This window comes from Battus philenor, unplaced genomic scaffold (assembly GCF_028537555.1).
Source record: "Battus philenor isolate CCGP_79_NKW_IND1 unplaced genomic scaffold, ilBatPhil1.0.hap1 SCAF_7, whole genome shotgun sequence".
NCBI lineage: Eukaryota > Metazoa > Arthropoda > Insecta > Lepidoptera > Papilionidae > Battus > Battus philenor.
The window spans coordinates 185,987-199,110 of record NW_027181737.1 but is presented as its reverse complement, the minus strand read 5'-3'; the positions used below and the strand labels follow the sequence as shown (position 1 = coordinate 199,110).

Below are 13,124 nucleotides of genomic sequence, written 5' to 3'. Positions count from 1 at the left end.
GTTTATAATAACAAGGAAATCGTATTTGCATTAATCAAAAACATAGTGACGAAATAAAACCTGAGCAACAACTATAAAAATAAAAAAATCGTCAAACGTGATGCTAAGCGCAAAACTAAACAAGCCTCCGCAATTCGGCTAATTATTTTTTTCCTTTATTTCTTCTAGGAATACAAAAGTTTTTTTGCAGAAAAACAATACAGGACACTTTTTGAATGAGACAAAGAGTGTATTAAAATATCTTTTAATCAAAATATAAAAAAGGCGTGTTAGGATGCCATGGAACAAACATCGTATCGTAATAACATTATATAAAATAAAACATTTATTTGTGTAAATAATAATTATTTATTATTAAATCAATAAACAGAGTGATCACGTTGATATACGTTTTATTTTTTTATTGGTCGACGACAGGACACTACGTGTTGACAGTGCGAAGTCTATCCGAGCAGCTGGAGGAGTCATAAAAATGAGTGCATTAAATTGCCTTATTACATATCATTCCACAGACTGAATAAAAAAATCCGAGACAAAAAATATAAGCAATCAATCTTTAATTGTAAGCGATTATATCTTACCTGTTCCTGCTTTCAAAAATTACCAAAGTATTCTAAAATAACCGCATTAAATATAAATAAATGTATCATTAAACAATTAAAGGTGTAATGACGCACCCGGTCAATGATACATTAAAATATTGTAATCCAATATAAAACAAAAAATCAACAAGCAAAAAGGTATCTATATTAGTTTTGTATGTTCGCACTGCCGAGATACAACCAACCTCTAAGAGAGAATAAGACTTTTTATCCTTCCAAATCGACCTGTATGTGTTGAAGGAGGATTAGTTTCACTGGATTTGTAAAAATCTTATCATGAACATCATCATTTAACCCGTCCATTGCTGACCGGTATTCTCTCTCATGTATTTTCAAAAAGACGTGTTATAAGGCGCCTGCACCCGGGATTTACCGACGAGTTTAATAAGTTCACCTGTACACCTTGTGAGTGGTCTTCCTACGCTGTACCTGCCAGTCCGTGGTCTCCACTACAGTACCTTTAGGTCCCAGTGGCCATCAGTTCTGCACGCCTTGCCAGCCACTTGTGGCAGTACCACTTCAACTCTTCAATTACCTATACTAAATCGATTATTTGCGTTTGTCTATGGATATCCTCATTTCTTATTCGATTTCATATTGAAATCCCGAACAATAGGCTTTTCTTAAAAATATTCTGTGAAAAACATTTTCTTTCCTCACGGTTTCCGGCTCATTCTCTCGCCGCGATGGTACGCGGACACACACAGCCACAACTGCGAGTCAAAGTCCTTATTACGCATCAAAGGACCATCGCGATAAACAAGAGCAATGATTTTTAACTCGTCCGACGTGGTTTCCTATACAAACGCATGTCGTGAGAAAAAATGATACTGCCATGTGCACATCCGTACATCTAATGCACAAGACAATAAGGTTCACAATCGCATGTCAAATTGTAATGATGTTTGCGAATAACAATGAGCCGCGGATGGCTGCGGTTCCAGTCTTAGAGGACGAGTTACTATTTAATTCATTACAGGAGTGAGCAACAGTTTTAAAAAAATAATAAAATGTTTTCATGTAAATACGTTTATTATTACGAAGCCATAGTGATCTTTGTGATTTGTTATGTACACTACAGCGACACAATTATTAACATAAAATATGATACAACAAATTTTAACTCCATAATTGCAGATTTGATTTTAAATTAGGAATATTATCAGACCCTTAGTTGAATCACATAAATGTTAAAAGGCAGATCACATACTCGATAGTCTGATACCGCCAAAGACATTACAGCAATATTATTACTTGTGCTCTACAACAGAAAAAATACATGGAAAGTTATCAGCTCTGCCACCGAGACTTAAAGAACGGACTCTTCCTTCAGTAACTAGGAGAAAAAGATGGACAAGAAACATCAAAAATCTCTATCCTTTACATAACAATGCACATCTGTATGAAATAAAATGAACCGCTAAATATATTGAACACAGAATTCGAAAACTGCCCACCAGTCACGTGGTAAGTTCACAAACTTGTCAAGCAATCGAAATTAATCAAAACAAACAAAAAGGAATTGTTAGGGTGTAATAAACAAGAAATTATCGTATTTTATGATATACAACATAGCAACGAAAATATCATCACATCGTAAAGTTTGACAGTTTACAAAATATGAAACTTATTTCTGCACATTATTTAGGCATTAAATCATGAAATAAATCGATCGCTGTGAAACACTTTTTATTCGTTTTCTATTAAACAGCAATTGATTAATAACTTTCGACAATACATAGTCTGTCGAACAGTTAGAACAGCAATATTTCTTAGTACTGAATACGAAGCTGTAGAAGCCATAAGGATTAAAAGGGATATCAAAACAAACCAATTCTAATTTTTTTATGTTGAAATTAGAAATTGTTTAACTATCAATAATTACATGTCGTTACTTAGATAATGACATCAAAAATAATAGGCACCCTTGAGCACCCCTGATCAAGTTCAAGAGAGTTCAATCAACCCCGGACCGCTTCCCGGAGAGCCGACGGGCGCGGGCAGTCGCGCGCCGCGCCGGCTTGCAGCTGCTCGCCGTCCAGCCGAGGTAAGCCTCGAAGTAATTGTGCTAGAAGGTAGATAAATCTGAAGCTATATATTGACGTGAATTTAGAGGTTGTTCACTGAATCTTCCAATTCTGAATCTTCCTTGGAACTGTTAAAAGTGTCCGTCTCTAAAATCATTCAAAACCGCCAAGGATTACGATTAGGGTATGTATCGAGCCTTAATATCTTAAACAATGAATGTGCACCGAAATGCGCAACTCCACATTAATATTCTGTTCTGCAGTACATTTCCATCTTAATTCTGTTAAGAAAATTAATGATAATTTAGAATTGTTCAGTGTATATTCACAATTCTCATCCTTACACTTAAGACATTTTTAATAAGCTACAAATCGTGTACATGTAGCCTTATATTTTTAGTCCTACTCCTCCAGTGATATTTCGAAAATTGTCTTACTATTTCAGAGTGGATGACATTCAGTGTCTATATTATTTTTAATATGAAAGTCGAAAAGTCCCTGGGTTCATATCAAGGTTTTCCCCATTACATCGATGTTGAAATTATACCAAAGATACATTGTATTGCAAGCAAACTAAAACAATTTTAATTTACAGGGGATGTAATTATTTTCTCCAGATGCAGTGCTTCATCTGTGTCACATACATGCTCATAGCGAGCGCAGCGCAGCCTTCGAAGGAGCGCCCCGTCGTCGCGGCGCCTGAACAACGGTCACTCTTCCGTGACGTCATCGAGTCCCTGCGAGTAAGGTCGCAGCTACCGGAAAACATCAACCACAACGACGACAATGACTTGTCTCCAATATACGACCGATATGACTACGAGGTCGGGCCGCCCGAGCTACCGGGCGACGCGGACTTCGTGCCCCGCCGGAACGACCGCATTGAAATGCCCTCGCTTAAATATAGATTCCCCAAAAGCCTCCATGCAAACGGCAGCGAAATCAAGGTAGAGAACAAAAGAGAAGATATAGTCGTCTACGTCAACACACCGACGGAGAGGCTCGAAGCGAAGTCCACTCCGCACAAGCCTAAAAAAGATCCAAAGCCGAGCAGCAAAGTTAACTTCGTCAAACAGAACGACGACGTATCGGACATGGAGACTGATGAAACAGACGATTACAACAAACCAATAATCAACAGAATGGAAGACATGAGCCAAATTGGAAACAGGGAGTACCAAACGGTCATCAAGCCGACAGTGATCGTTAACTTCAGGGGCACAGTGAGCCACAGGGACGGCGAGATAAGACTGGAGAAGCGAAACAACCCCAAAAGAAAACAGGATTACGATTCGGCGAGGAACATATTCAACATTAGCCAACATATAAAACTGGAGCGACCTAATGGCACTCTGGATGTGGAGGAACAGAGGAACATGCGCGGGGAAGTGAATCAAGGCGTCAAAGTAATTTCTGAACAAATAAAAGACAAACCTGGAGACAACATGACTGCGTGTGATGCGCCTTCGCAACCAGAGCGGGGCGGTGAGCGCGGCGCCAGAGACGTCGACAACATCCTACAGATCATTGTAACAGTTTAAAATCAAATTATTTAACAAGATAACAAGTTGATAACATTACTTCGTGTGAACACAGGTTTTTTATAGTACCAAAATCATGTACAGGTTGATTGGTTATTGATTTAAAAGCTATAAAAGGGTTGTGGTGGTCCACACCGTCTAAAAATCAACGGTTTTTATAATAATTAACAACGTCATGACATATATTACTAAACAGTGCGGAAAAGCTTTTTCAAAATTCGTTTTTATACAAATTTAAATTAATTATTGTTTATGAGTAAGTAAGTTCCAGAAGTAATTAATCTGTCGCAATACGCAATAGAATTTTATATCATAATATAACATTACAATATATAATAAATATAATATATTTCAGAGTAATCATTTTGTACAGTGGGTGGATATTGATTTAAAACCTTCAAAGCTTTTTGCTTAAAAATTAGCTATACGTTCACCCCTTTATAGTATGAAAATCCATAAACAATCATCCTATATATTATTATATATTTTATCGAGAGTCACTATTCGAGAAGTTCGCATAAAGATATATAGATAGACACATATAGATGAACAACTGATGAACACAATGTTTACTCTGCAGTATATACATACAAATATTTCTTTTTCAACTCATTTAGTCATTAATATCATTTTAGATTTACACAGATAACGCTAGCGCTGTTGGTGAAGACGCGCATCACTACATTTTGAAGTACAATCAATTTCGACTACTTCTCGTAAGTTATTAAATACTGAAAAAATATTTATTTTTCTAACCTCAAAAATTATTTTGTAAATTTTATGTGCCCGATAAGAAATTCGAATCTTTGTCGTCAGTAACAATACGTAATCAAAATAACAAAAAGTAATTATGTTAAAAAATCAATTTGTTATTTGTCACATTAAAATGTCACTGGAAAATTTTAATGATTTCACTTATAAATGTCATCGGAACATGAAATTCGATAACTGTTACAGAATAATCTACACTGTCATCATATTAAAAAGAATTATAATATGCGTAGTCAGTATGTGTTTAAACCGATTTATGAATATTTTTGCGATTTCTTAGTTTAATATTTTTGTCTCCTTGTATATCCTTTCAAAATGTTTCCTAAACATGTAGATAAATCATATTATTTGTAATATTCTAAAATAAAAGCGCGGGACCGGTCATCGTGGCAGTCTATGGGGGAGGCCTGTGTCGTGCTGCAGGCAACTATCTGCACGCATGAATGAATGAGTTCTAAAATAACAATCACAAACTTTGAATTGTCGCTCTACCACTCGACCGATTTCCATTCTCTTCTATTTAAAACAAGCATATATATATTCGCTACTATATCTTGGGAAATTTCATCTCATCTGCAGTTTTCTTTTTGTTCCGCCAGAAAATCAAATTACGATTCTCTTATGAGAATCAAGTAGTTTATCTCCTAATCCAGTGGGTAATTTGTGGGGATTATATACCATTTGGTGACATAGGCAGAGGAATCAGGTCGGTGAAGGTGAACGCCAATACATTGGAAGGAGACCTTAAATTTACCACGAATTGTCAGCCCCTCCTACAACGCGACGGCGCCGGCACCCGTGCGGTCAATCCATGGGGTATTGACAAATTGCGTCTCTGTTAGTTATTTCTATTAATACCTTATATTAATAAATCAATTAACTTGAGTTTAATTAATCTTTTCATGTTATTATATTGTAAAAGAAGTGAGGGGCGAAGAGAGAAGGTGAATCATTTAAATGAAAAGATTTAGTTCTTGTTGTTCCAGTTTCCGAAAGATGCGTTTTCTCCTATGCGGTCAAAGAGAAAATCAGTTGATATAAACTATTAACGTGACTGGCAATCCCTGTACCTTACTGGCATTAAAAGATTCTGTGAGAGTATTTTGTGGTAAAGTGTAGTAGGAAACCTTAACAATAGAGAGAGGTTTCCTATCCTTATTTTAATTAACTTTATTGTGAAGTGAATCGCTTGCATGTTCCATACGGAACATCATTACCTAATGCTTGTGTTTATCAAAATTAAATTGCTGCAAAATAATATCATGAAAAGTTCCCACAGTCGCACTTCAGCCGGTGCTCGAAGTCGGTTAGCAACCAGCGAATAAAATATGGTTCAAGTGACAGCTACAAAAGGCAGCGCACTGGGGCCTTGCTACTTATTATTGTCATCACCATGTTGGACCCTGTAAAGGAATACAAAACAACTTTTATTATCGGTTGTTTTTTCGCAAATAGAATTAGCGCCATCTCGTACGAAGTAGAGGAACTATACAAACACACTGATCATAGATCAGTTCAAGTCGGCTGCCTGCTATCGTCTATAACACAAACGTCGCTAAAAAGAAATGTTTAAAACGCACGACATCTCTTACGTCGATATGTATCTGCATACAGCATCTGTAGCAATAAATAAAATAAATAACATTAACTCTGCTTTGTAGTAAGTTTACTTACTATCAACGATATGTAAAGACATTTTAGATGCGAGTTACTGAAGCTCGATTTGCAAGCGCGATAACTGATCAATAAAGTAGAGAAGTTATTGGCGGAAGTGTGGCACGCCGGCGCAGTCCTGGAATTTCTCGTTCTTGCTGAAACGCGCGTGGGTTCTTTGTTTACTACTGGTTACGAGAAATAAAATGTACAGAGGTGAGAAAATTCATTTTAGAAAAGTACAACATAGCAAGAGATGCAGTTTATATTTTTAGTTTTTTATTTATATATACAAGGTGATAGTTTATGGAAATAAAAGCCTTAAAGGTTGGCTATGTAGCTCGTTTACTGTCAATTAATATAAGGTATACTGTATTCAGAAATCATTGGCATGCTAAAAATAATAAATAATGTAATGATAATATAGAAAAAAAGCGTTTTCAGAATTCACATTACTACATATTAAATTATAATAACATCATTGCAAACTGTACTGCCAGCAGTTTTGTCGCATTCCAATAGTTCAAGAGTGATTGAAAATAGATAAAAAGTCCCAACCAAGACAAATAACAAACCATCATGTTCATCGTCACTAGTGCTAAAATGTCGGGATGATAAAATACAGTAAAATGCACGGAATGCCGCAACAAGCTTTATAAACATGTACTCCAGAACCACACCCGCGCACATATTCAACATGCACCGTGTCTCAAGTTCAAATTTGTCACTCTCTGTCAAATTTGTTATACAAAACCATGAGAAAGTAACAATGGTTTAGATAGGTCTGTACAAGTTTCACTAAATATATAAAAAGGGCGACAAAAGGTAAGAAACTCTTGAATTAATTATAAAAAATGTATGTAGCCTAAATTGGGCAGCAATAAATCAACTTTTGGTATTAAGTTCTATAAGAAAACGACATGTTTTTTTAAACCCAGTTTGCATCATTTTTTGTCTACGATCAAAGACACGGAGTCGCTCATCATTGTTCTAAAGCAATGCTACACCAATTGCATAAATATTATGATCAAGAACCACATCCACCAGCTCTTATAGTTCATTATTGTCTCAGCCATATTCCTATAGCTGAAACAATGATGAACTTTAAGAGTTGCTGTGCCTGCCGCTGAAAAAACGCTTCCCCCATAGACTTTTATTAGTTCCGGTTGGGGGCAGCCTGCATTCAGCGACTTTCAACTGCCTTAACGAGGTCGTCTGTCCATCTTGTGAGATGTTCTACGCTGCACTTGTGGGTCCATCTTCTCCCTTCCAGAACGCTCCCTCCTAGAGGCTCCACCCGCCATCTAATTCATCTCTCTTAAGTAAGCTACAATATATCAACCCCTGAGGGCGGTAATTTTGGAGCGCCAAAAAAAAATAACCGCTCTTGGCGCGGAAAGATCTCGATGTTCTATAAATGTACTTTTATCAGTACAAAAATATACAACCTCGTTTTTATGCCGAATTGTCAGTCGGCCGACATAAATAGGTTTCTTATTAACTGGAATCAGTTATTGGCGTATCATATCCAACCTGTTTATAAATAAAAAATATTAAGAATTCGCACCGCGTCTGCTCGCTGATTGCACGAGGCGGGTACTCGATCCGAAATTAAGTCGCCCGTCGATTACTTAACGTATAATTACAGGCTCCAAGGTCAAAGCCAAATAACTCATTGAACGGTTCCGCGTCGGGTACGTGTGCAAATCTTTGACATTTTATAAATCCTGCTGCGAAGGTACGCAGAATTGTTAAATAGAAAACCTTCGTGAATCCTCGTTCTACTGTACAGTATCCTTGGTATATTGATTCCGAATGTTGTACAATGTTATCTGTACTTATTACCAGACTTAATATGCTATTAGGGACTTTAGTACGGAGAAGAGCACAGAGAAAGATCTGTCGAGCACACTGGTCCACGCTGACCCCTCAACGATCGCCCGAAAAGCACCCCGACGTAGATCTTTTTTGTCAAGTAAGTTGTACTTAGCTGAGCTACCTGACGCTCGCACTAGTTAGCTATTTTTAATTTAGCCAATTGGTAATACCATACCTGACTAATATTCCTACCTAACATACCTTTAAATGATCCTTCCAATGCTACGTCAAAAGCCTGTCCCAGAAATTAGCTGATATTAAATTACATAGAGATAACGCTGTTATACCTCACGTTCCTACCTCCTATGCTAATCGGAAGTACGTCGTAACTAGGCGTCTAAGCGATACGTTTATAACTAAAAATTACAAGAAAAGAACGTACATATGACCGTTACTTATCTATTATCTAGATCGAGTTCCCAAATAACACTGCAAATGTCAAGGAGGTGTGAGCGGGCGTCGGGTGACATTTCTGCAGCGACCTGGTGCTGCTCTCATATTTGCTTTCATAAATAAGGCAGCGGCAAACGCGGATGTGGTGCGGTACGACACTCAAAGTGGTCGCCGTCAATAGATTACAAATACAGAACAAAAAATCCATGGACTCTCTTTTAAAGGAATCGTCTAATTTTTTTTGGTCTCATATTTGAAAGTTAATTTCATTTATTTACTTCAACCATAGAACGTCCATTGAAAGGCCTCCTCCATAGATTGTCAATAAGACCGATTGAATACGGCCTGAATCCTGAATATTCTGATAATCTAAACAAGGTCGCATGTTCACCTCGTGAGGGGCGTCCTACGCTTATGTCCTGTCCTGTGCTCTTTACGGCAGAAGCTGAAGACATGGGCAGTCAACTGTTCTGCGTACTATGTTAGCTGTCCACGAATACTTCAACTTGCCAATGATCATCATCATTTATAGCCCAGAGGATCAAATCAAACTAAAGCTCTTTTCTTGTAGATCGCAGCGTTCTGCGATGTATTTTTTCATTCTGTTTGCCTTGTAATGGCTTTCGACTACAAACCTCTGCTAATATTTAATACAGATTTTTTTATCCTTTATAGGCGAAGCATTTGACCTGTGTCTCGCCTCATTTTAAGTGAAGGTCTGCGATGGTACATGCTTGCCTAAGTGATACCTACTCACTCTTGTATTTAAGACTTGTAAGTTATAATTGTTTAAAAACAATGACGCCGATAGGTTATTCTACCCGTTGGTTATTCGCATTACAAAAATATTAGATAGGAAAAAAAGAGTGCGGATTGATGAATGCAAATCACTATTTGCATATGGTTCTAGGATGTGGCGATTTCCTCGCTATGTTTTGCCTAGCTGTAAATATCATGTGTTATAATTTTGACAGAATACATAGTGTAAAAACTAACCTTTCATATCCTAGGATTCGAACAGGCAGATAGAGTATTACTCGGTCGGCGAATTTAAGTAAGAATTCACTAAGGACCTTTACTAGGTTGTATTATTACATTCTTTCTGGTGAGAAGCAAAATAACCAGGAAACAAACCAGGTTCGACAAGTTGCGTACGTTGGAACAATATGTATACGTTTATATACAATGCTAACTTCCCGGACAGATATGACAAAAGTTAAACTACGCATTTCTAGCAATTCGACAATTTTTCAATACTAAGCTTGTTTAGATTTGATTAACGTCAAATGATTGACAGCTAGATACAAGTATATTAATATATTTCTCCCGTAATTTTTCCACTCACCACTAGCTGCATGACTAAATGAGGATAAAAAATCAATCGACAAATTTTGAACTAAAAACGAGATTTCGCGGTTAATTTCTATTACATTAATTTAAGATTCATATACCTGTACGTATGGCCAGTGTAAAATTTTAAGAGCGTTCTCACACGACCGCTAAAGACCTTAGTCAGCAACCCGTTTCCGAATCCTAGAGAAAGTTTAAAAAATATAACATCCGCACGAGAAAAAAATTGCTTTCACAATAATTCTTTAGTGTGACTATTTTGTTTATATTTTCATGAAATGAAGCGTCGATAGTATTGTCTTAAATGGAAAAAAATATATTAATTAAACTTTAGTCGCATATACTTAAGTCATCAGTTCATGCAAATGGAGATACGAAATTTGCATAATTGTGAGCTGTCGATAATTAAAGTGCCTTTTGGAGAGCAACGGGCGACACAGTTACCTGCTGCCCACGCCTAAAGGCCTCGCATGCAAGCCTTAAACGACATTTGCTATAACTGTTCCATTATACCATAATGTGACAAGATGAGTAGGATGTTGACCTGGTCTTATAGCGTAGGCACTGTCCGTGTCGACCTCTGACGATTGTCCACAACAAAAAGCTACGCAAACTCAAACAAAAACTTTGTTGCGCGAGCGCAGGAATGTGAGCGAGTTTTGCGAACTCAATGACATTTTTAAATTACTGCAAAAGGTTTTTCAACAATACCGGAACAGGACGGAATCACACTGCCACGGGAATAATTCTACTATGCAAACTAAATTTCCCAGAATACTACTTCTAATTTTTCACTTCGAATATGCGCTGTAAATATTAAAATTTTTGCAGCGCTACATTAAAGATAAGCTTTAAACATAAAGCAAATAAAATCGAATAGTCTTATGATATCTTTATGTATATAAATCTGCGCGTGTGGTCGTTATAGCTCTTACCTTAAAAAAAGTTTAAAAGGTGTCCGTATAAATTCTTTGGTATACTTTGAAAAACAAAGCTTTTTGACAAACCTTACGTATTTTGGTATCTTTTACAATTTTTCTAACAAACGAGTCATTTTAGAGACAGAAAAAGGAAATTGATTTGACAAGCGCAACTAGTGACAATATAACAAGGACTATCTGTTCACAGTGGCTGCTCCAATTTTGTGGCTGTACTATTTGACAAATTTCTCTAATATGCACATTCTGCTTAGGGAAGATGACGAGTTCGTTTGTCGCATTGATAGCTAATGCTAAACCTGCACGCGGCTTGCTCGGCGCGGAGGCTGCGGTGTTAATCACCGTCAAATGTCACGTGAGCGTTCAACATCCACACGGCTAGCGGTCGCCCGTGTATCTTGTGATTCGTTAATTTATTTCTAATTTTATTTTAGCCAATAAAATTGACCATCTTTGATGAACCGGAATTAGGCGAGTTTGGGATCAACGCACGGACCGCGGAGGCTTTAACGGTTGACGTATTGGTGACCCTGCCCCCTCCCAAACCTCCTCTCCCCGCCGACGCCCGAAATAAATGACGTCACAATATATTAGCAAACATTAAATATGTTTTATAAATTAGACACGAGGTTCGGTTTAGTTCAGTACTAGAAGAGGTTAACAGGAAATATAGCAAGTAAAACCTTATCTTGTTTTTATTGCTGCTGGCTGGTTATTGACGGCTAGAGGTGAGTTCAACTGGAGCAGGTAGCGCGCAGTTAGGTCTCAGACTTGTCGCACTTCGTGGGACGCGGGGCCTTTGTGGTCGGCCAGCGTGGGAGGAAAACAATTTATGAACGTTAGGCAAAGCTTAGAGGCACATACAAATGCTGACAAATGCAGAGTTGCACTACACGTGAAGTTAGGCTTGTACTTTAAGTCCAAAGTCCAAGTCAAAATAACTTTATTAAATGAGATCATATAATAATTAACAATCGTCAGTTTAAAATTAAGTTTACCTTAGTTCTTAAGGCGCCATTTACTATGAAGAACTAACAAGAAACTCAGTAGGTTTGCCGTTTTTGTTGTTTATTTTTTAAATGGAAATAGACTAAATAATCTTTCAAAACTACAACCATTTTAAATTACTAAATTATTGAAAAACAATTGACCATCCGTTTAAAATACACGGTGATGACCATGGAAGGTCTGGCAATGAAAAAATGTGCCGATAGCGGTAGACTAGTACCAGAACATCAGAACTGTGACTGTTCCGACAGTGTAATGGGTATGCCAGGAAGCAATTGTAAGGAATGTGAACCGTACGGAAGACGCTCCTCGTTGCTATGTGCAAGACATCGTTCAAGATGAACACTTCAGCTCTTTTCATGAGTGCAGCGTCGAATATCAATGTAGTCAAAATGTCATCCAAGGTCCCGTAGAAAAAAAAAAACACTAACAGGAAAATTGTGGTTATAGGAAACTATCAGTGAAGGTGAGGAGAGACGACCAACTAATAATTTGAGTCGTAAATACAAAATTGTACAATACCGTCTCAGGAATTTATAACTACATTTCATAATGTCCCAAAAACTAGGTCACAAATTTCTAGCAAAGAGAGGACGCGAGGCGTCCACGACATTGACGATCAGTGTTATGGAGTGTATAAGTTATACTTTTTTTAATACGAGCAAATGACATTTGCCCACAGGCATTTAAGGTTTAATTGACTTTAAAGCGGCGAACTGTACTAAGAATGCTTAACTTCTTTGTACTAAGCCCGAGGGTTTTTTTAGGATCATTTATGATATTCTTACGAAATTTTCTTCATTTTTTATTTAATGTAAATTTAGAGGTGCACCAATGATAATATATTTACTATAACATGAAATTTAAATAGACTAATAATATGTACAGACAATTCATTAGTTCAGTAGTAGCAAGGTTCATTAGTTAGTACCGAGATAAACATTTTATTTCTATTGTTACCCT

General features: G+C 37.1%; 1 protein-coding gene across 1 annotated transcript; it reads left to right on the top strand.

The window, feature by feature from the left end:
- Positions 1–2,593: 2,593 nt before the first annotated feature.
- LOC137931254 (uncharacterized) lies at positions 2,594–4,230 on the top strand. Its single transcript, XM_068774682.1, has 2 exons — positions 2,594–2,649; positions 3,247–4,230. The coding sequence occupies exon 2, from the start codon at positions 3,247–3,249 to the stop codon at positions 4,168–4,170; it is 924 nt and encodes a 307-aa protein (XP_068630783.1). The 5' UTR covers positions 2,594–2,649; the 3' UTR covers positions 4,171–4,230.
- The last annotated feature ends 8,894 nt before the right edge of the window (positions 4,231–13,124 follow it).

What these genes read in the sequence shown, in the direction of transcription:
- LOC137931254 (XM_068774682.1), top strand. Translation starts at nt 3,247, where the DNA reads ATGCAGTGCTTCATCTGTGTCACATACATGCTCATAGCGAGCGCAGCG.